A 21,303-nucleotide genomic window follows, 5' to 3' on the forward strand; every position below is an offset into this window, starting at 1 on the left:
CTTTGGGACTGTACCACAAAGCAGGCAAGGGTTTTTAGGAGTCAAACATTTCCTGGTTGGCGGAAATTGTGGACACAAGCGGTCTTGTTGTTGTTATCCATCTTGGTGAAAGTTCATGGATGGTTCCGTGTGGAACATTCCAGAAGGTCACTGTGAAGGAGGACAAGATGTCAGAGGGACCAGCAGGACGTGTTTGGAGCGCCGGGGCCGCTCTTACCTTCCTGCGCGTGAACTTCCTGCGAGGCTTCTTGGTGAGCTCGTCCTCCAGACGACTGACCTCGCAGCTGAGCTCCAACTCCTTCTTCTGCATGACGTCCTTCTCCAGCCACAGAGTCATGTTCTCCTGCAGCATCATCTGCAGCTGGGTCATCTTCTCGCTGTTCTGAACTCTCTCCTCCTCCAGCCTCTTGGACAGCTTGTCCTCGAACACCACCTCCATGTTCCTCATCGTCTCAGCGATCATGCTGCCAGGTCACACCACCGCTTAATTCACTCACGTGTCACTCAGGTGTCGCCTTGTGTCACACGGGTGTCACCTAGTGTCACAAGGGTGTCACCTATATCACACAGGTGTCAGCTTGTGTCACAAATGTGTCACCTGTGCCACACAAGTGTCACCTACTATCACACAGGTGTCACCTATATTACAAAGGTGTCACCTATATCACACAGGTTTCACCCAGTGTCACACAGGTGTCAGCTAGTGTCACACAGGTGTCAGCTAGTGTCATAAAGGTGTCATCTATATCAAACAGGCGTCACCTATATCACACAGGTGTCACAAAGGTGTCACCTATATCACATAGGTGTCACCTAGTGTCACAGAGGTGTTACCTATATCACACATACGTCGGCTAGTGTCACAAAGGTGTCACCTATGTCACACAAGTGTCATTTGCTGTCACAAAGGTGTCACCTAGTATCACAAAGGTGTCTTCTATATCAAACAGGTGTCACCTATATCACACAGGTGTCACCTATATCACACAGGTGTCATCTACTGTCACAAGGGTGTCACCTATATCACACAGGTGTCAGCTAGTGTCACAAATGTGTCACCTATGTCACACAAGTGTCACCTACTGTCACCTATATCACACAGGTTTCACCCAGTGTCACACAATTGTCACCTATATCACACAGGTTTTACCCAGTGTCACACGGGTGTCAGATAGTGTCACACAGGTGTCACCTAGTGTCATAGGGGTGTCATCTATATCAAACAGGCGTCACTTATATCACACAAGTGTCACTTAGTGTCACAAATGTGTCACCTATATCACACAGGTGTCACCTAGTGTCACAAAGGTGTCGCATATGTCACACAAGTGTCACCTACTATCACACAGGTGTCACCTATATTACAAAGGTGTCACCTATATCACACAGGTTTCACCCATTGTCACACAATTGTCACCTATGTCACACAGGTTTCACCCAGTGTCACACAGGTGTCAGCTAGTGTCACACAGGTGTCACCTAGTGTCATAAAGGTGTCATCTATATCAAACAGGCGTCACCTATATCACACAGGTGTCACAAAGGTGTCACCTATATCACACAGGTGTCACCCAGAGTCACAAAGGTGTCACCTATATCACACAGACGTTGGCTAGTGTCACAAAGGTGTCACCTATGTCACACAAGTGTCACTTACTGTCACACAGGTGTCACCTAGTATCACAAAGGTGTCATCTATATCAAACAGGTGTAATTTATATCACACAGGTGTCACTTAGTGTCACAAAGGTGTCATCTATATCAAACAGGTGTCACCTAGTGCCACAAAGGTGTCACCTATATCACACAGGTGTCAGCTAGTGTCACAAATGTGTCACCCATGTCACACAAGTGTCACCTACTGTCACACAGGTGTCACTTGTATCACAAAGGTGTCACCTATATCCCACAGGTGTCAGCTAGTGTCACAAATGTGTCACCTATGTCACACAAGTGTCACCTACTGTCACACAGGTGTCACCTATATCACACAGGTTTCATCCAGTGTCACACAATTGTCACCTATATCACACAAGTTTCACCCAGTGTCACACAGGCGTCACCTAGTGTCACACAGGTGTCACCTATATCACACAGGTGTCAGCTAGTGTCACAAAGGTGTCACCTATATCACACAGGTGTCAGCTAGTGTCACAAAGGTGTCACCTATGTCCCACAAGTGTCACTTACAGTCACAAAGGTGTCACCTAGTATCACAAAGGTGTCATCTATATCAAACAGGCGTCACCTATATCACACAGGTGTCACCTAGTATCACAAAGGTGTCATCTATATCAAACAGGCGTCAGCTAGTGTCACAAATGTGTCACCTATGTCACACAAGTGTCACCTACTGTCACACAGATGTCACTTATATCACAAAGGGGTCACCTATATCACACAGCTTTCACCCAGTGTCACACAATTGTCACCTACTGTCACACAGGTGTCACCTAGTATCACACAGGTGTCACCTAGTGTCACACAGGAGTCACCTAGTGTCACAAAGGTGTCATCTATATCAAACAGGCGTCACCTATATCACACAGGTGTCACAAAGGCGTCACCTATATCACACAGGTGTCACCTAGTGTCACAAAGGTGTCACCTATATCACACAGACGTCGGCTAGTGTCACAAAGGTGTCACCTAGCGTCACAAATGCGTCACCTATATCACACAGGTGTCCCCTAGTGTCACAAAGGCGTCACCTGTATCACGCAGGTGCCCCCTAGTGTCACAAAGGTGTCACCTGTGTCACACATGTGTCACCTTGTGTCACACAGGTGTCACCCATATCACAAAGGTGTCACCCAGTGTCACCCACAGTATATCACACAGATTTCACGTAGTGTCACACAAATGTCACCTAGTGTCACATAGGTGTCATTTATATTACACAGGTGTTACCTATATCACACAGATGTTACCTGGTGTCACACAGGTGTCACCTAATTAGATGCGGTTCATGTGGTGTGTCACTTAGTTTCACGTAATTAGATCGACTTCATGCAATGTGTCATCTAGTGTCACGCAATTACAAAACCTAAAAGTAGTGAAGTTGTCATGTTGTGTAAATGGTAAATAAAAAGAGAATACAAAATGAAGTTTCTTAGTGTGAACATGAAGTATCTTGTCTTTCCAGACTATTCAACTGAAAATAAATTGAAAAGCATTTGCAAATCATTGTATTCTCTTTATATTTACCATTAACACAACGTGACAACTGTACTGCTTTTGGGTTTTGTAATTGTAGTTAATGTAGTGTGTCACCTAGAGTCACATAAGTGTCACCTAGTTAGTGTAGTGTGCCATGTTGTTCTCTTGTGTCACTTTGTGTCACATAAGTGTCATATAGTTCATGTAGTGCCTCATAGGTGTTATATAGTTCAGTAAGTGTCACATAAGTGTTATATAGTTCATGGAGTGTCACATAAATGTCATATAGTTCATCAAGTGTCACACAAGTGTCATATAGTTCATTTAGTGTCATATAGTTCATCTAGTGTCACATAAGTGTCATATAATTCAACCAGTGGCACATAAGTGTCATATACCATTGTTTATCTAGTGTCACATAAATGTCATATTATTCATCTAGTGTCACATACGTGTCATATAGTTTATCTACTGTCATATAGTTCATCTAGTGCCATATTGTTCATCTAGTGTCTCATAAGTATCATTAGTTCAGTAAGTGTCACAAAAGTGTCATATAGTTCATCTAGTGTCATATAGTTCATCTAGTGCCATATAGTTCATCTAGTGTCTCATAAGTATCATATAGTTCAGTAAGTGTCACATAAGTGTCATATAATTCATTTAGTGTCACATAAATGTCATATAGTTCATCTAGTGTCATATGGTTTATATAGTGTCTCATAAGTGTCATATAGTTCAGTAAGTGTCCCACAAGTGTCATATAGTTCATTTAGTGTCACATAAATGTTATATTGTTCATCTAGTGTCACATAAGTGTCATATAGTTCATCTAGTCTCATATAGTTCATCTAGTCTCATATAGTTCATCTAGTGTCTCATAAGTGTCATATAATTCAGTGTCACATAAGTGTCATACAGTTCATCTAGTTTCACACAAGTGTCATATAGTTCATCTAGTGTCACATAAGTGTCGTATAGTTAATTCAGTGTCATATAGTTCATCTAGTGTCACATAAGTGTCATAAAATTCATCTAGTGTCACATAGGTGTCATATAGTTCATCTAGTGTCACATAAGAGTCATAAAGTTCATCTAGTGTCATATAAGTGTCATATAGTTAATCTAGTGTCACATAAGTGTCATATGGTTCATATAGTGTCACATCAGTGTCATATAGTTCATCTAGTGTCACACAAGTGTCATATAGTTCATTTAGTGTCACATAAGTGTCATAGTTCATCTAGTGTCATATAGTTCATCTAGTGTCACATAAGTGTCATATAGTTCATCAAATGTCACATAAGTGTCATATAGTTCATCTAGTGTCACATAAGTGTCATATAGTTCATCTAGTATCACATAAGTGTCATATAGTTCATCTAGTGTCATATAGATCATATAGTGTCACATAAGTGTCATAAAGTTCACCTTGTGTCACAAAAGTATCATATAGTTTATATAGTGTCACATAAGTGTCATATAGTTCATCTAGTGTCCCATAAGTGTCATATAGTTCATCTAGTGTCATATAGATCATATAGTGTCACATAAGTGTCATAAAGTTCACCTTGTGTCACAAAAGTGTCATATAGTTCATCTACTGTCACATAAGTGTCATATAGTTCATCTAGTGTCACATAAGTGTCATATAGTTCATCTAGTATCACATAAGTGTCATATAGTTCATCTAGTGTCACAAAAGTGTCATATAGTTCATCTAGTATCACATAAGTGTCATATAGTTCATCTAGTGTCATATAGATCATATAGTGTCACATAAGTGTCATAAAGTTCACCTTGTGTCACAAAAGTGTCATATAGTTTATATAGTGTCACATAAGTGTCATATAGTTCATCTAGTGTCCCATAAGTGTCATATAGTTCATCTAGTGTCATATAGATCATATAGTGTCACATAAGTGTCATAAAGTTCACCTTGTGTCACAAAAGTGTCATATAGTTCATCTACTGTCACAAAAGTGTCATATAGTTCATCAAATGTCACATAAGTGTCATATGGTTCATCTAGTGACACATAAGTGTCATATATATAGTTCATGTAGTATGTCACTTACGGTCACATAAGTGTCACCTGGTTAGTGTAGTGTGGCATGTTCTGTTGTGTGTCAGCTATAGTGTCATGTCAAATGTCATATATTTCAGCTGGTGTCACATCCGTGTCATATTTATAGTTCATGTAGTCTGTCACCTAGTGTCACATAAGTGTCACCTGGTTAGTGTAGTGTGGCATGTTGTTCTGGTGTGTGTCAGCTATAGTGTCATGTCAAATGTCATATAGTTCAGCTGGTGTCACATCCGTGTCATATACATAGTTCATGCAGTGTGTCACCTAGGGTCACATAAGTGTCACCTGGTTAGTGTAGTGTTGTGTGTCAGCTATAGTGTCATGGCAAATGTCATATAGTTCATCTAGTGTCACATAAGTGTCATATAGTTCATTTAGTGTCACATAAGTGTCATATAGTTAATCTAGTGTCACATAAGTGTCATATAGTTAATTTAGTGTCACATAAGAGTCATATAGTTCATTTAGTGTCATATAAGTGTCATATCGTTCACCTGGTGTCACATAAGTGTCATATAGTTCATCGAATATCACATAAGTGTCATATAGTTCATGTAGTGTCACATAAGTGTCATATAGTTATTCTAGTGTCACATAAGAGTCGTATAGTTAATATAGTGTCACATAAGTGTCATATATATAGTTCATAAAGTATGTCACCTAGTGTCACATAAGTGTCACTTAGTTAGTGTAGTGTGGCATTTTGTTCTGTTGTGTGTCAGCTATAGTGTCACGTCAAATGTCATATATTTCAGCTGGTGTCCCATCCGTGTCATATATATATAGTTCATGCAGTGTGTCACCTAGTTAGTGTAGTGTGCCATGTTATGTTGTGTGTCAGCTATAGTGTCATGTCAAATGTCATATAGTTCATCTAGTGTCACATAAGAGTCGTATAGTTAATATAGTGTCACATAAGTGTCATATATATAGTTCATAAAGTATGTCACCTAGTGTCACATAAGTGTCACTTAGTTAGTGTAGTGTGGCATTTTGTTCTGTTGTGTGTCAGCTATAGTGTCACGTCAAATGTCATATATTTCAGCTGGTGTCCCATCCGTGTCATATATATATAGTTCATGCAGTGTGTCACCTAGTTAGTGTAGTGTGCCATGTCGTTCTGTTGTGTGTCAGCTATAGTGTCATGTCAAATGTCATATAGTTCAGCTGGTGTCACATCCGTGTCATATACATAGTTCATGCAGTGTGTCACCTAGGGTCACATAAGTGTCACCTGGTTAGTGTAGTGTTGTGTGTCAGCTATAGTGTCATGGCAAATGTCATACAGTTCATCTAGTGTCACATAAGTGTCATATAGTTCATTTAGTGTCACATAAGTGTCATATAGTTAATCTAGTGTCACATAAGTGTCATATAGTTAATTTAGTGTCACATAAGAGTCATATAGTTCATTTAGTGTCATATAAGTGTCATATCGTTCACCCGGTGTCACATAAGTGTCATATAGTTCATCGAATATCACATAAGTGTCATATAGTTCATGTAGTGTCACATAAGTGTCATATAGTTATTCTAGTGTCACATAAGAGTCGTATAGTTAATATAGTGTCACATAAGTGTCATATATATAGTTCATAAAGTATGTCACCTAGTGTCACATAAGTGTCACTTAGTTAGTGTAGTGTGGCATTTTGTTCTGTTGTGTGTCAGCTATAGTGTCATGTCAAATGTCATATATTTCAGCTGGTGTCACATCCGTGTCACATATATATAGTTCATGCAGTGTGTCACCTAGTTAGTGTAGTGTGCCATGTCATTCTGTTGTGTGTCATTTATAGTGTCATGTTGTATCTAATGGAGTGTCATGTGTTGTCATGAGGTGTCACGCAGAGGTTACTTAGTCTTGTCTCTCTGCGCGTCCTCCGTCAGCTGCTTATTGGCGGCGTCCTGCTGCTTCTTCTGGAACACCATCTTTTCCTCCAGAGCCACCAGCTGTCCCGCCTGCTTGTCCAACTGCTTGGCTGGGGGGGCGACAAGACAAGATGGAGGAGGAGTCCCCTGACAGCGAGACGGCGGGCCTCACCTTGCGTGTCGATGACGGCGTCCAGCTCGCTGATGCGATGGTGCAGCTGCTCCAGCTGCTTCTTCAGCTGCTCGATGGTCTCCTTGTCCTTCTCGCTGGCCTCCTGCTGCTGCTCCACCTGCTCCATCAGCATCTCCACCTTCTTGTCTTTGGTGTCCAGCGCCCGCTTCAAGTACCTGGTCACGTCGTCCTTGTCCTTCGTCAGCGCCCGCAGCTCCGACATCAGATCCAGGACGTGGTTCTCCAGCTCGCCGCATTTCGCCTGACACCTGCAACGTGACAAGGTTCACGCGCGCATGCTGTGTCCAACACTTTTTGGGCATATCGATCCACAAAGCCTGTTTCCATATTAGTTGGGAAAATATGTTAGATGTAATTAAAAACAGATTAAAATGATTTGCAAATCCTTTTCAACCCATATTCAGTTGAATGCACTACAAAGACAAGATATTTGATGTTTAAACTCAGAAACGTTATTTTTTTTGCAAATAATAATTAACTTTGAATTTCACGGCTGCAACACGTGCCAAAGTAGTTGGGAAAGGGCATGTTCACCACTGTGTTACATCACCTTTTCTTTTAACAACACTCAATAAACGTTTGGGAACTGAGGAAACTAATTGTTGAAGCTTTGAAAGTGGAATTCTTTCACATTCTTGTTTTATGTAGAGTTTCAGTCGTTCAATGCGCCACATTTTCGATGGGGGACAGGTCTGGACTGCAGGCGGGGCCAGGAAAGTACCCGCACTCTTTTTTTACGAAGCCACGCTGTTGTAACACGTGCTGAATGTGGATTGGCATTGTCTTGCTGAAATAAGCAGGGGCGTCCATGAAAAAGGCAGCGCTTAGATGGCAGCATATGTTGTTCCAAAACCTGTATGTACCTTTAAGCATTAATGGTGCCTTCACAGATGTGTAAGTTACCCACGCCTTGGCCACTAATGCACCCCCATACCATCACAGATGCTGGCTTTTGAACTTTGCGTCGATAACAGTCTGGATGGTTCGCTTCACCTTTGGTCCGGATAACACAATGTCGAATATTTCCAAAAACAATTTGAAATGTGGACTCGTCAGACCACAGAACACTTTTCCACTTTCCATCAGTCCATCCTAGATGATCTTTGGTCCAGAGAAGTTGCCGGCGTCTCTGGATGTTGTTGATAAATGGCTTTCGCTTTGCATAGTAGAGCTTTAACTTGCACTTACAGATGTAGCGACCGACTGTGTTTAGTGACAGTGGTTTTCTGAAGTGTTCCTGAGCCCATGTGGTGATATCCTTTAGAGATTGATGTCAGTTTTTGATACAGCGCCGTCTGAGGGATCGAAGGTCACGGTCATTCAATGTTGGTTTCCGGCCATGCCGCTTATGTGGAGTGATTTCTCCAGACTCTCTGAACCTTTTGATGATATTACGGACCGTAGATGTTGAAATCCCTAAATTTCTTGCAAATGCACTTTGAGAAACATTGTTCTTAAACTGTTTGACTATTTGCTCACGCAGTTGTGGACAAAGGGGTGTACCTCGCCCCATCCTTTCTTGTGAAAGACTGAGCATTTTTGGGGAAGCTGTTTTTATACCCAATCATGGCACCCGCCTGTTCCCAATTAACCTGCTCTAAATAGGTGTTTGTCGAGCATTCCTCAACTTTATCAGTATTCATTGCCACCTTTCCCAACTTCTTTGCCATGTGTTGCTGGCATCAAATTCTAAAGTTAATGATTATTTGCAAAAAAAAAAATGTTTATCAGTTTGAACATTAAATATGTTGTCTTTGTAGCATATTCAAGAGAATATGGGTTGAAAATGATTTGCAAATCATTGTATTCTGTTTATATTTACATCAAACACAATTTCCCAACTCTTATGGAAACGGGGTTTGTTTATACAGTCGCGATCAAAAGTTTACATACACTTGTAAAGATCATAATGTCATCTGGAGTTTCCAATAATTTCTACAGCTCTTTGTGGAAGTCGCTTCCTTGCAGTCCCACTGTCAGCGTGCAGGGTTAACAAGCTTTTTAATGATCGTATGTTTTTTTGTTTTTTATGCAAAGTTTTCTCCAGACTTTTCATTCTCACCAAACCTCCTCCTCCTGCTGTTCCCGACTGCTAAAGTTAAAGACAACAGGTTATTAGACAACTCCTACCACCTGGGAGATCTAATCACCTGCCAGCTGTGTCTCGCCGTCAGCACTGCCACGCCCCAATCTGATGGTGCTCTATCTACAGCACCATGGACAGAAGCGGTGACCTTTGCTCCAGCAGGCACGCTGATCAAACTCTCCCACATTCATATTTTTTTGTACTACAGTTATTGGAGCCTATACTTGTTGGTCACAAAAAACATTCATGAAGTTTGGTTCTTTTATGAATTTATTATTGGTCTACTGAAAATGTGAGCAAATCTGCTGGGTCAAAAGTATACATACAGCAATGTTAATATTTGCTTACATGTCCCTTGGCAAGTTTCACTGCAATAAGGCGCTTTTGGTAGCCATCCACAAGCTTCTGCATGAATTTTTGACCACTCCTCTTGAAAAAATTGGTGCAGTTCAGCTAAATTTGTTGGTTTTCTGACATGGACTTGTTTCTTTAGCATTGTCCACACGTTCAAGTCAGGACTTTGGGAAGGCCGTTCTAAAACCTTCATTCTAGCCCGATTTAGCCATTCCTTTACCACTTTTCACAGCTGTTTGGGGTCATTGTCCTGTTGGAACACCCAACTGCGCCCAAGACTCAACCTCCCGGCTGATGATTTTAGGTGGTCCTGAAGAATTTGGAGGTAATCCTGCTTTTTTATTGTCCCTCTTACTCTCTGTAAAGCACCAGTTACATTGGCAGCAAAACAGACCAAGAGCATAATACTACCACCACCATGTTTGACGGGAGGCATGGTGTTCCTGGGATTAAAGGGGAACATTATCACAATTTCAAAAGGGGTAAAAACAATAAAAAAAAATCAGTTCCCAGTGGCTTGTTGTATTTTTTGAATTTTTTTTCAAAATTTTACCGGTCCCGGAATATCCCTAAATTAAGCTTTAAAGTGCCTTATTTTCGCTATCTTCGAAACCACTATCCATTTCCCTGTGACGTCACACAGTGCTGCCAATGTAAACAAACAATGCCGAATACCACAGCAAGATATAGCGACATTAGCTCGGATTCAGACTCGGATTTCAGCGGTTTAAGCGATTCAACAGATTACGCATGTATTGAAACAGATGGTTGGAGTATGAAAATATTGAAGAAGAAACTGAAGCTATTGAGCGAATAGCTATTGACGCTATTCATAGCCATAGCGTGGCCGAATAGCTGCGTTAGCATCGCCGGTAAAATGTGCGGACCCAACGATCAGGACTTTAGCATTTTGTGATAATGGAGCAACTTAAATCCGTCGATTGGTAAGTGTTTTTTTTCGCATTAAATGTGGGTGGAAGGAAACGTAATATAGTTGCAAATGCATCTACAGGTTATCCATACATCTCTGTTCCATGTCTGCTTTAGCACCGCCGGTAAATAGCATGTTAGCATCGATTAGCGTAGCATGTTAGCATCGATTAGCTGGCAGTCAACATCAACAAAACTCACCTTTGTGATTTTGTTAACTTTATCGTTGCAAATGCATCTGCAGGTTATCCATACATCTCTGTGCCATGTCTGCTTCAGCACCGCCGGTAAATAGCATGTTAGCGTCAATTAGCGTAGCATGCTAGCATTGATTAGCTGGCAGTCACGCCGCGACCAAATATGTCTGATTAGCACATAAGTCAACAACATCAACAAAACTCACTTTTGTGATTTTGTTGACTTTATCGTTGCAAATGCATCTGCAGGTTATCCATACATCTCTGTGTCATGTCTGTCATCGCCGGTAAAATGTGGAGACACACCCGCACATTCAATGGAGGTCTGGCGGCAGACGCTTTCGCATTTTCGGTGCAACTTGAATCCCTCCCTGTTAGTGTTGTTACACCCTCCGACAACACACCGACGAGGCATGATGTCTCCAAGGTTCCAAAAAATAGTCGAAAAAACGGAAAATAACAGAGCCGAGACCCAATGTTTACAATGTGTTGAAAATGAAAATGGCGGCTGTATTACCTCGGCGACGTCACATTCTGACGTCATCGCCTCCAGAGCGATAAACAAAAAGGTGTTTAATTCGCCAAAATTCAGCCATTTAGAGTTCGGAAATTGGTTAAAAAAATATATGGTCTTTTTTCTGCACCATCAAGGTATATATTGACACTTACATAGGTTTGGTGATAATGTTCCCCTTTAAAGGCCTCAGCTTTTCTCCTCCTAACATATTTCACTATGTAAAGCGCTTTGAGTCACTTGAGAAAAGCGCTATATAAATATAATTCACTTCACAATTCACTTCACTGCTGGGTATTGTGGCTCAATTTTTGTTTCATCTGACATCACATGGACAAAGATAAGACCTTCTGGGGGAAGGTTCTGTGGTCAGAAAACCAACAAATTTAGCTGAACTGCACCAATTTTGTCAAGAGGAGTGGTCAAAAATTCAAGCAGAAGCTTGTGGATGGTTACCAAAAGCGCCATATTGCAGCACATTTCCTCACATTTTCAGTGGACCCATAATAAATTCATAAAAGAACCAAACTTAATGAATGTTTTTTGTGACCAATCACTTTATCACGAAAAAATTACAGTTGTAGAAATGATTGGAAACTCAAGACAGCCGTGACATTAAGTCCTTTACAAGTGTATGTAAACTTTTGACCACGACTGTATGTCCAACACTTTTTGGGCGCATTGACGTAAATATCAGTAGATTCCTTTCCCCGGGTATTGGTATCGGATCGATACTAGCTTGACGAATCGATACGTTTGTGGTAAACCTCTCTCTGTCTCTTTTTCTCGCTCTCTCACTCAGGCCCACTTAGCTCCTCCCCCTCCTGGTGCCCTGACTTCATTTGTCACCCACATGTGCCTGCAATGGAAGTTATTGTTGACGTTTTTATACTTATCGGTAGATTTTTCTTATGTTGTACTTATTCGGGGTATTGTGTGTTTTAAATGTAAAAAGGAATGTTTTCAATTAAATGCATTAATCCCAGGAACACCACCCCTACAGTCAAGCATGGTGGTAGTATTATGCTCTGGGCCTATTTTCCGGCTATTCTCTCCGTCCAAAACAACAAGTTAACTCATGAGATTAATCACGAAAAATTATCGCCTTGATCATGCATATACGCAGATTAATGACGCAATTTATCTTTGACCGCACATTTCATTTTAAAATACACCCAAATGGGACTTGAAATAAAAATTATAACAAGTTTTGAGCAAATAAATGATGTGCATTTAGGTGGAATACTTAAAAAAATGTTCCTGTATAATATTCTGACAGTAAAATTGCATTTTTTGTCCAAATATTGAGCTCTTGTTTTTTTAAACAAGATAGTATTAACCTGTGATTAATCTTGATTAATCCACATTTAACTGTGATTAATCTGATTTGAGAACAAATATCTTTTGACAGCAGTAATTATAATATGTTTTTTATTCTTCTTCTTCTTCTCCAGATTTTGGCACGCTCGACCTTCCACAATTTTCATCCCATTCAAACCATTTCAACTTCAAACTGTTCAGCCTATTCGGAAATTGCGGGCTTTCCCTTGACAAATTCCAAAAATTCCCAGATTTCCCAGAATTCCATGTTTTTCAGGACATTTTTTCCCATTCAGAATTAGTTGGCCATTTTTCAAGCTTCTACCATTTCCACATTTTTCAACCGATTCAAACTATTCCACCTTCAACATATTCCGCGTATCTTGGAAATTCAAACTGTAAATTTTCCAAGTTCAAAAAAATTCCAGGGATTCACAAATTTCACTTTTTTAAGAACCCTTTTTTGGCCACTTTTTTCTGGCAACTACTCCTTCCACATTTTTCAACCCACTTCAACCGTTTCACCATCCAAACATTCCTCTTAAGACAAAAAACAAAGTTATTTTTTGAACTCGAAAAAATTCCCGTTTTTCCCGAAAGTCCTTAAATTCCTTAATACCATTTCTCAATTAAAAATATTACTACTGCAACATTTCTCTACCAATTAAAAAAAATTCCAAAACCAGCCATTTCAACTCACTCAGACCATTCAAGTTTTTTTTTAACCATTTTCCCAAAAATTCCTGCTTTACCCGAAATTCCCAAATTTCCATGAAATTCCAATTGCAATGAATGGGTTACTTTTCAAAGTTCCACAATTCCGACATTTTTTATCCGATTCAAACCGTTCCAACTGCAAAATATTCAGCCTGTTCAAAATTGTGTGCTCTCCTTCAACAATTTTTTTTATAATTCCCAGTTTTCAGGGACAATTTCCCCATTCAAAATGAATTGTCCATTTTTTAGACTTCCACAATTCGCACATTTTTCAACCGATTTAAACCATACCAACATCAACACATTCAATTCATCCAACTAACACTTCCCCAAGTTCTAAACCAAATTCAGTTTTTCCTGGAAATTAAAACTCTTCAACATTCAAACTGTTCTTACATTCATACTACATTACATCAGCATTTTAGTTCAACTTCAGCATTGGAGCATTCATACTCAATTCCTTCAGGAATTGCCTCATCTAGTTGCTAGATATTATTATAGTGGCAATTTGTTATTAAAAACTATTATAAATACACTATTCCTGTGTCATTACAGACATAACAACTAACTGGAGGCAAAGTAACAAAATTACTCAAAGATTATGATGTGTAAATATCCGTATCAGCTGTACTTGCTGTTCATACTTGATATTCGATAATAACAAAAGTCTCATAATTGCTCATGCCTTCTTACTGGGTGAACCACTGCTAAGCTAATGCTAAGTGGCTTGCATAGAGCAGGGGTGTCAAACTCATTTTAGATTAGGGAAAACGTAGAAAAAAATCGACTTCCAAGTGGGCCAGACTTGTAAAATCACTGCAGGATAACTTAAAAATAAAGACAATGTCAGATTGTTTTCTTTGTTTAGAAATAGAACAAGCACTTTCTGAAAATGTACAAATCATAATGTTGTTGTGGTTTTTTTACACTTGCAAAAAGTTATATCAAAATCTAATTACAGGATGTTTTTTATGTCGTTTGATAATTTTCCACGACTGATGTACTAACACAGTGTTTTTCAACCTTTTCTGAGCCAGGGCACATTTTTTTCATTGAAAAAATCCCGAGGCACACCACCAGCAGAAAACATACAAAAATTTAACTCAGCACCTGATATTGACAATAAAAAGTCGTTCTCCGTAAATTATTTAGAAATGTTGGGGGTTTTCCTGTGCGTAGTGTTTTAGTTCTTGTCTTGCGCTCCTATTTTTGTGGCTTTTCCTGTGTTGTTGGTATTTTCTCATAGCAGTTTCATGTCTTCCTTGAACGCTATTCCCCGCACCTGCTTTGTTTTCGCAATCAAGACTATATAAATTGTGAGGACGCTATCCTTCTTTGTGGGGACATTGTTGATTGTCATGTCATATATGGATGTACTTTGTGGACGCCGTCTGCTCCACACGCTGTAAGTCTTTGCTGTCGTCCAGCATTCTGTTTTGTTTACTTTGCAGCCAGTTCAGTTTTAGTTTAGTTTCCCTAAGCTTCAATGCCTTTTCTTAGCAGCATTTAGCGGCACTTGCCTTTTGTTTATTTTTGGTTAAAGTGTTAGATACCTTTTTACCTACACCCTGCCTCCCGCATATTGTGATCACCACAAACCATGTTCCCGACATCTACAAAGCAATTAACTACCTGCTGCCACCTATTGATATGGAAGAGTATTACACGGTTAATCTGCCGAGCTCTAGACAGCACCTATACTCAACAACAGCACATTTGGGGATTATAATTACTGGTTTGAGAATTTTTTTTTTTAACCCAATTAGGTGAAATTAAATAATCTCCCACGGCACACCAGACTGTATCTCACGGCACACGTGTGCTGCGGCACAGTGGTTGAAAAACACTGTACTAACATAATGTGGTTTAACATCTACGAAAACACAAATAATTGCTATTGCAACATCTAGTGGACACATTTAGAACAGCTGTTTCGTTCATTGAAAAAATGTCAGGTTAATTTTTATACTTAGCAAACTCATCCCGCGGGCCGTGTAAAACATTTTCGAAGACCTGATCCGGCCCTCGGGCCATACGTTTGACAACCTCTGGCATAGAGGCTAGTTTACGCATTATATTAATACTTTGTTACTTTCCAGTAACAGCTTATGACATCACATGATGTAAAAACAATACAATAATGCTTAGGTTCGGTCGTGTGCACAATTTATAACTTATCAGTAAGGGTTCTCTGAGCTTCTTGTCTTTTTCTTTTGTTTTTCTCTCAACCTCCCGGTGGCAATAACATAATATGTGACGTCATATCCGGTGTCCCATAGAATTGAGTTCCCAGGACGCTAACTAGCGAGCAACGAATATAAATACATTATTATTGTGTCATAACAACCAACTGGAGACAAAGTCACACAATTACCCAAAGATTATGACGTGTAAATATCCGTATCGGCTACACTTTCTACTTTTTGGGTGAACCACTGCTAAGCTAATGCTAAGCGGCTAGCATAGATGCTAGTTTACACATTGTAATACTTTGTTACTTTCCAGCAACAGCTTATGACATCACATGATGTAAAAACAATACAATAATGTTTAGGTGAGGTTGTGTGCACAACTTATAACTTATCAGAAAGTGTTCTCTGAGCTTCTTGTCTTTTCTTTTTCTTTGTTTTTCTCTTAACCTCCCGGTGTCAATAACATAATGTGTGACGTCATATCCGGTGTCCCTCACAGTTGCATCCCCCGAAGTCTAACTAGTCTTCTAACTTACTTATCCAGCTGATCCTCCAAATGTCGGATTTGTGTCAGGTACAACTTTTCAGTGTCCAGAACCTCGACGACTTCTTCCGCCATCTTTACGCTGTTTATGTTGTGATATCTTTAATTTCGCTGTTTTGATGTTAACTCTTTCACAACAAAAGCGCCGGCGACAGTGCTGCGTTCAACGACCACTCGTTATTTTTATTTTTTTTAATCAACACGTTTTAAAATTGAACTAAAAAGCGTCACTTTTGGTCGTGTCTTTGCACAAATTGAAAACGTCAACGTGTTTTTGACGTCACAGCTCATTCTTTTTTTTTTTTTAACAAAAATGACGACGTAATTTTGTTGTCAACGCAATTGCAGTTCCGACGGTCGCCAGCAGATGTCAGCAGACGCCACTTCTGAAACGTAAACAAAACCTCCCTAAATAATGTTAATTGCTGACTCAAAACTTACTGTGCTGTGCAGTATTGCACCGACCGGAAAACAATAAGGTCACATTATCACTATTATTATGTATTGTTTTATGATTTTTAGACTTTGTAACACAAGTCCAACTATCACAAATCAACTATATGAATGAATGCTGTCATAAAACAATAAAGTAAATGTTGGAACACTTACACTTGATATACTGTTTATACTAAGAGATCAATAAATGACTGCAGACCATAATAATAACCTTTACTCTTCTTTTTTGTGAGCCAAATTGTTTGTTGTCAGAGATCCTGTGACATCTGCGCTCGGAGTGATGCACCACTCGGACAAGATATCAGCAACAAATATAAATGTGTACTTGGGCGTTTCTGGGTGTTGTTGATAAATGGCTTTGGTTTTGCATAGTAGAGTTTTAACTTGCACTTACAGATGTAGAGACCAACTGTAGTTCTGAAGTGTTCCTGAGCCCATGTGGTGATATCCTTTGTCGTCTTTTCGTATTCAAATTGGTTTGTTGGTTGAGAAGCAAAATCAAATGAGGTCACATTAGTAAGGATCTACAAGAGCCAAAAGCAATGAAGTTGTCACGTTGTGCAAATGGTAAATAAAAAGAGAATATAATGATTTGCAAATCCTTTCCAACCTATATTCGATTAAATAAACTGCAAAGACATGATATTTAACATTAGAACTGAGAAATGAACTTAGAACTTTGAATTTAATGCCAGCAACACATTGCAAAAAAATAGTCACGGGGGCATTTTTACCACTGTGTTACATGGCCTTTCCTTTTAACAACACTCAGTAAACGTTTGGGAACTGAGGAGACACATTTTTGAAGTGGAATTATTTTCCATCCTTGCTTAATGTACAGCTTAAGTGGTTCAACAGTCTTCCTTCTGCTATTTTAGGCTTCATATTGCACCACACTTTCTCAATGGGAGACATGTTTGGACTACAGGCAGGCCAGTCTAGTACCTACACTCTTCTACTATGAAGACCCGCTGTTGTAACACGTGGCTTGGCATTGTCTTGCTGAAATAAGCGGGGGCGTCCGTGATAACGTTGCTTGGATGGCAACGAATGTTGCTCCAAAACCTGTTTGTACCTTTCAGCATTAATGGTGCCTTCACAGATGTGTAAATTACCCATGCTTTGGGCACTAATACAGATGCTGGCTTTTGAACTTTGCGCCTAAAACAGTCCGGATGGTCCTTTTTTTCTTTGGTCCAGAGGACACGACGGTCACAGTTTCCCCCAAAAAATTTGACATGTGGACTCACCAGACCACTTTTCCACTTTGGATCAGTCCATCTTAGATGAGCTTGGGCGTTTCTGGGTGTTGTTGATAAATGGCTTTGGTTCCGCATAGTAGAGTTTTAACTTGCACTTACAGATGTGGTGACCAACTGTAGTTCTGAAGTGTTCCTGAGCCCATGTGGTGATATCCTTTACACGCTGATGTGGCTTTTTGATGCAATACCGCCTGAGGGATCCAAGGTTCGTAATATCATGGCTTACGTGCAGTGATTTCTGCAGGTTCTCTGAACCTTTTGATGATATTAAGGAGCGTAGATGGTGAAATCCCAAATTTTTTCGCAATAGCTGGTTGAGAAATGTTGTTCTTAAACAATTTGCTCAGGCATTTGTTGACAAAGTGGTGACCCTTTACCCATCCTTGTTTGTGAATGACTGAGCATTTCATGGAAGCTGCTTTTATACCCAATCACGGCACCTACCTGTTCCCAATTTGCCTGTTCACCTGTGGGATGTTCCAAATAAGTGTTTGATGAGCATTCCTCAACTTTCTCCGTCTTTTTTGCCACTTGTGCCTGCTTTTTTGAAACATGTTGCAGGCATCAAATTCCAAATGAGCTAATATCTGCAAAAAACAACAAAGTTTCTCAGTTCCAACATAAAATATCTTGTCTTTGCAGTCTATTCAATTGAATTCAAGTTGAAAAGGATCTGCAAATCATTGTATTCTTTTGATTTATCACTTACGCAACATGACAACTTCACTGCTTTTGGGGTTTGTACATTTCTTTCTGATGCGCATCTCGATACCACCTGATCTGAACCCACAATTTGGGCAAGGAAAAACTCCAAAAGCCCAACATTAGAGAAGTAAGAGACCTTGGGAAGGGTCATGAAATAGAACAGCTAGCGCTTCCTCCAAACTGGTACCTCGCCAGGGATGATTCGCGGCCGCCAGGTGAACGTCTACACACACAAAAAGAGAAGCGGCAGGTCCACTGGCCTAAAACAGTCCATTTAAAGGCAAGATTAAGATTTTTTGGGGTATTTTTGTTTGTTCTTTGTGTAAAATATAGCTAAAAGGATCATTAGGCCACACAATGACGGCATCCAGGAAGAAGACTTTCATATTTTTGGACTTGTTTTCGGTGCGGCGAGGCCTCTTTGAGGTTAAGCCGGGTCGCGTCAGATGTGAAGGTTTATTACCTGCAATCACACACACACACGCACACACACACACACACACACACACACACCAGTGGACGTCTGCTTCCCATTAAGAGCGACGGACACACGTGTTCTTTGTTCTGAGAAGAGAACCACATGAGGTAAACATTGAGTTTTTTTTCAGGATGAACTTAACGTAAAGACTTACAGAAAGTCACCTGACCAAAGTCCACAATGGCGCAGTGTTCAGGGCAGTCCTCTGTTACACCTGTGGTTACAACGTCAGGCAGCAGAGGTCGCTGTTGCACACTTTGTCTTCTCCTATCAGACATGTTGTGGGTCGAGAAGGAACCAAGGAACCAAAGGGTCAACGTCCACACTTTTGGATCCCCGAACCAGGAGCAACAAGTCCGAGGGCGGAACTTTTCCCTCCAGCTCGTCCAGCCTGGCTTTGTTCCGCAGGTCTCTCCAGGTGTGTCCCAGGTCACGCCGGGACAAGAAGGGTGTGTCTTCAAGATAATGTTCTAAAACTGACACCAGGATCTTTCATGGCCGAGTGAACACCCTAAACAATCATTTCCTGGTCTCATTTGGACACCGATAGTGCTCGAATAGTTTCTCGAAAAAGCTTCTTGTTGTGGTCCATGCCGGTCTTGTGCATGTCTACAATCTCGGGCCTCATTGGTGCTCAAAACGTTTCTTAAAATGCTTCTCTTCTTGTGGTCCATGCCAGATTTGTGCAGGTGTACAAGGTTGGATCTCATTGGAGCTCAAAGTTTCTCAAAAAGCCTTTTGAAGTGGTCCCTGCCAGTCCTCAGTAGGTCTACAATTTCAGACCGCATTGGTGCTCAAATAGTTTCTCAAAAAGTTTCCTGTTGTAGTCCATGCCAGTCTTGTGCAGGTCTAAAATCCTGGGCATCATTGGTGCTCAAATAGTTTCTCAAACATTTTACTGTTGTGGTCCATGCCAGTCTTGTGCAGGTCTACAATCTGAGACCTCGTTGATGCTCAAACAGTTTCTCAAAAAGCTTCTTGTTGTGGTCCATGTCCGTGTTGTGCAGGTCTACAATCTCAGGTCTCATCGGTGCTCAAATAGTTTTCTCAAAAAGCCTATTTTCTTGTGATTCATGCCAGTCTTGTGCAGGTCACCAATTTTTTCCCTGATTGGTGCTCAAATAGTTTCTCGAAAAGCTTCTTGTTGTGGTCCATGACAGTCTTGAGCAGGTCTACAATCTTGTCTGTGGTTGATTTTCAAATGTTTTTTTTTTTTTTAAGCTTTTTGTTGTGCTTGATGTCAGTCTTGAGCAGGTCTACAATCGTGTCCCTCATTAGTGCTCAAATACTTTCTCAAAAAGTTTCCTGTTGTGGTCCATGCCAGTCTTGTGCATATCTACAATCTCGGGCCTCATTGGTGCTCAAATAGTTTCTTGAAAAGCATCTTGTTGTGGTCCATGTCCATCTTGTGCAGGTCTACAGTCTTGTCCCTCATTGGTGCGCAAATCATTTCTCAAGAAGCTTCTTGTTGTGGTCCACACCAGTCTTGTGCAGGTCTACAATCTTGTCCCTCAATTGTGCTCAAATAGTTTCTCAAAAAGTTTCTTGTTGTGGTCCATGCCAGTCTTGTGCAGGTCTACTATTTGGTCCCTGTGGTCATTTGACTGCTCTTTGGTCTTGTTCATAGTGATGTAGATGTTTTGATAGAATCAAATGTTCCAGTTATCCACACAACAATTTAGGAATAGGAGAGTTTTCTTAAAGAAACAGGACTCGTTTGTGTTTTTATGGACGCGCACCCACTTTGTGGTTGTTAAAAGTTTTTTGTTTGTCAATTGTACCAAACCATCGCCCAAAAACTAAATACCACTTTAGCTTAGTTTGATGAGTTAGCATTTGGACATGGCAGCTAACAGGAAGTAGATTTCTTTCACACACAAATCTCCTAGTTTTGCCATTAAAACATCACATAAAGCAACACAGTGTTATAAAAAAATGGTAAGGATTGTTGACATGTTTGTAAAAAGTCGCTATTCATGTTGATAAACACAATAAACAAAAATAACACTTTAGCTTAGCATAATGAGTATGCATTTGGACATGGCGGCTAACAGGAAGTAGCTTTCTTTCACACAGAAATCTCCTAGTTCAGTCATTAAAAAAAACACTTAAAGCAACACAATAAAAGACAAGGTTATAAAAGAGTAATAAAGATTGTTGATATGTTTGTAATAAATCGCTATTAATGCTGATAAACACAAGAAAAAAAAACTTTAGCTTAGCATGATGACTAAG

At 40.1% G+C, this 21,303-nt stretch overlaps 1 protein-coding gene across 1 annotated transcript; it reads right to left on the reverse strand.

Annotated features, from left to right (window-relative positions):
* Positions 1-34: 34 nt before the first annotated feature.
* LOC133562729 (myosin heavy chain, cardiac muscle isoform-like) lies at positions 35-16,294 on the reverse strand. Its single transcript, XM_061916640.1, has 4 exons — positions 16,160-16,294; positions 7,293-7,561; positions 7,107-7,230; positions 35-464 (listed from the first exon to the last, which is right to left on the reverse strand). Exons 1-4 carry the CDS (start codon positions 16,240-16,242, stop codon positions 35-37), a joined length of 906 nt encoding a protein of 301 aa, XP_061772624.1. The 5' UTR covers positions 16,243-16,294.
* Between the last annotated feature and the right edge of the window lie 5,009 nt (positions 16,295-21,303).

This window comes from Nerophis ophidion, linkage group LG01 (assembly GCF_033978795.1).
Source record: "Nerophis ophidion isolate RoL-2023_Sa linkage group LG01, RoL_Noph_v1.0, whole genome shotgun sequence".
Lineage (NCBI taxonomy): Eukaryota > Metazoa > Chordata > Actinopteri > Syngnathiformes > Syngnathidae > Nerophis > Nerophis ophidion.

What these genes read in the sequence shown, in the direction of transcription:
- LOC133562729 (XM_061916640.1), bottom strand. Translation starts at nt 16,242, where the DNA reads ATGGCGGAAGAAGTCGTCGAGGTTCTGGACACTGAAAAGTTGTACCTG. An exon ending in TTGGAGGATCAGCTGGATAA is followed by an intron (nt 7,562 to 16,159) that starts GTAAGTTAGAAG and finishes GTCACGTTGCAG; the next exon opens with GTGTCAGGCGAAATGCGGCG. An exon ending in GCGCAGAGAGACAAGACTAA is followed by an intron (nt 465 to 7,106) that starts GTAACCTCTGCG and finishes GTGACCTGGCAG; the next exon opens with CATGATCGCTGAGACGATGA.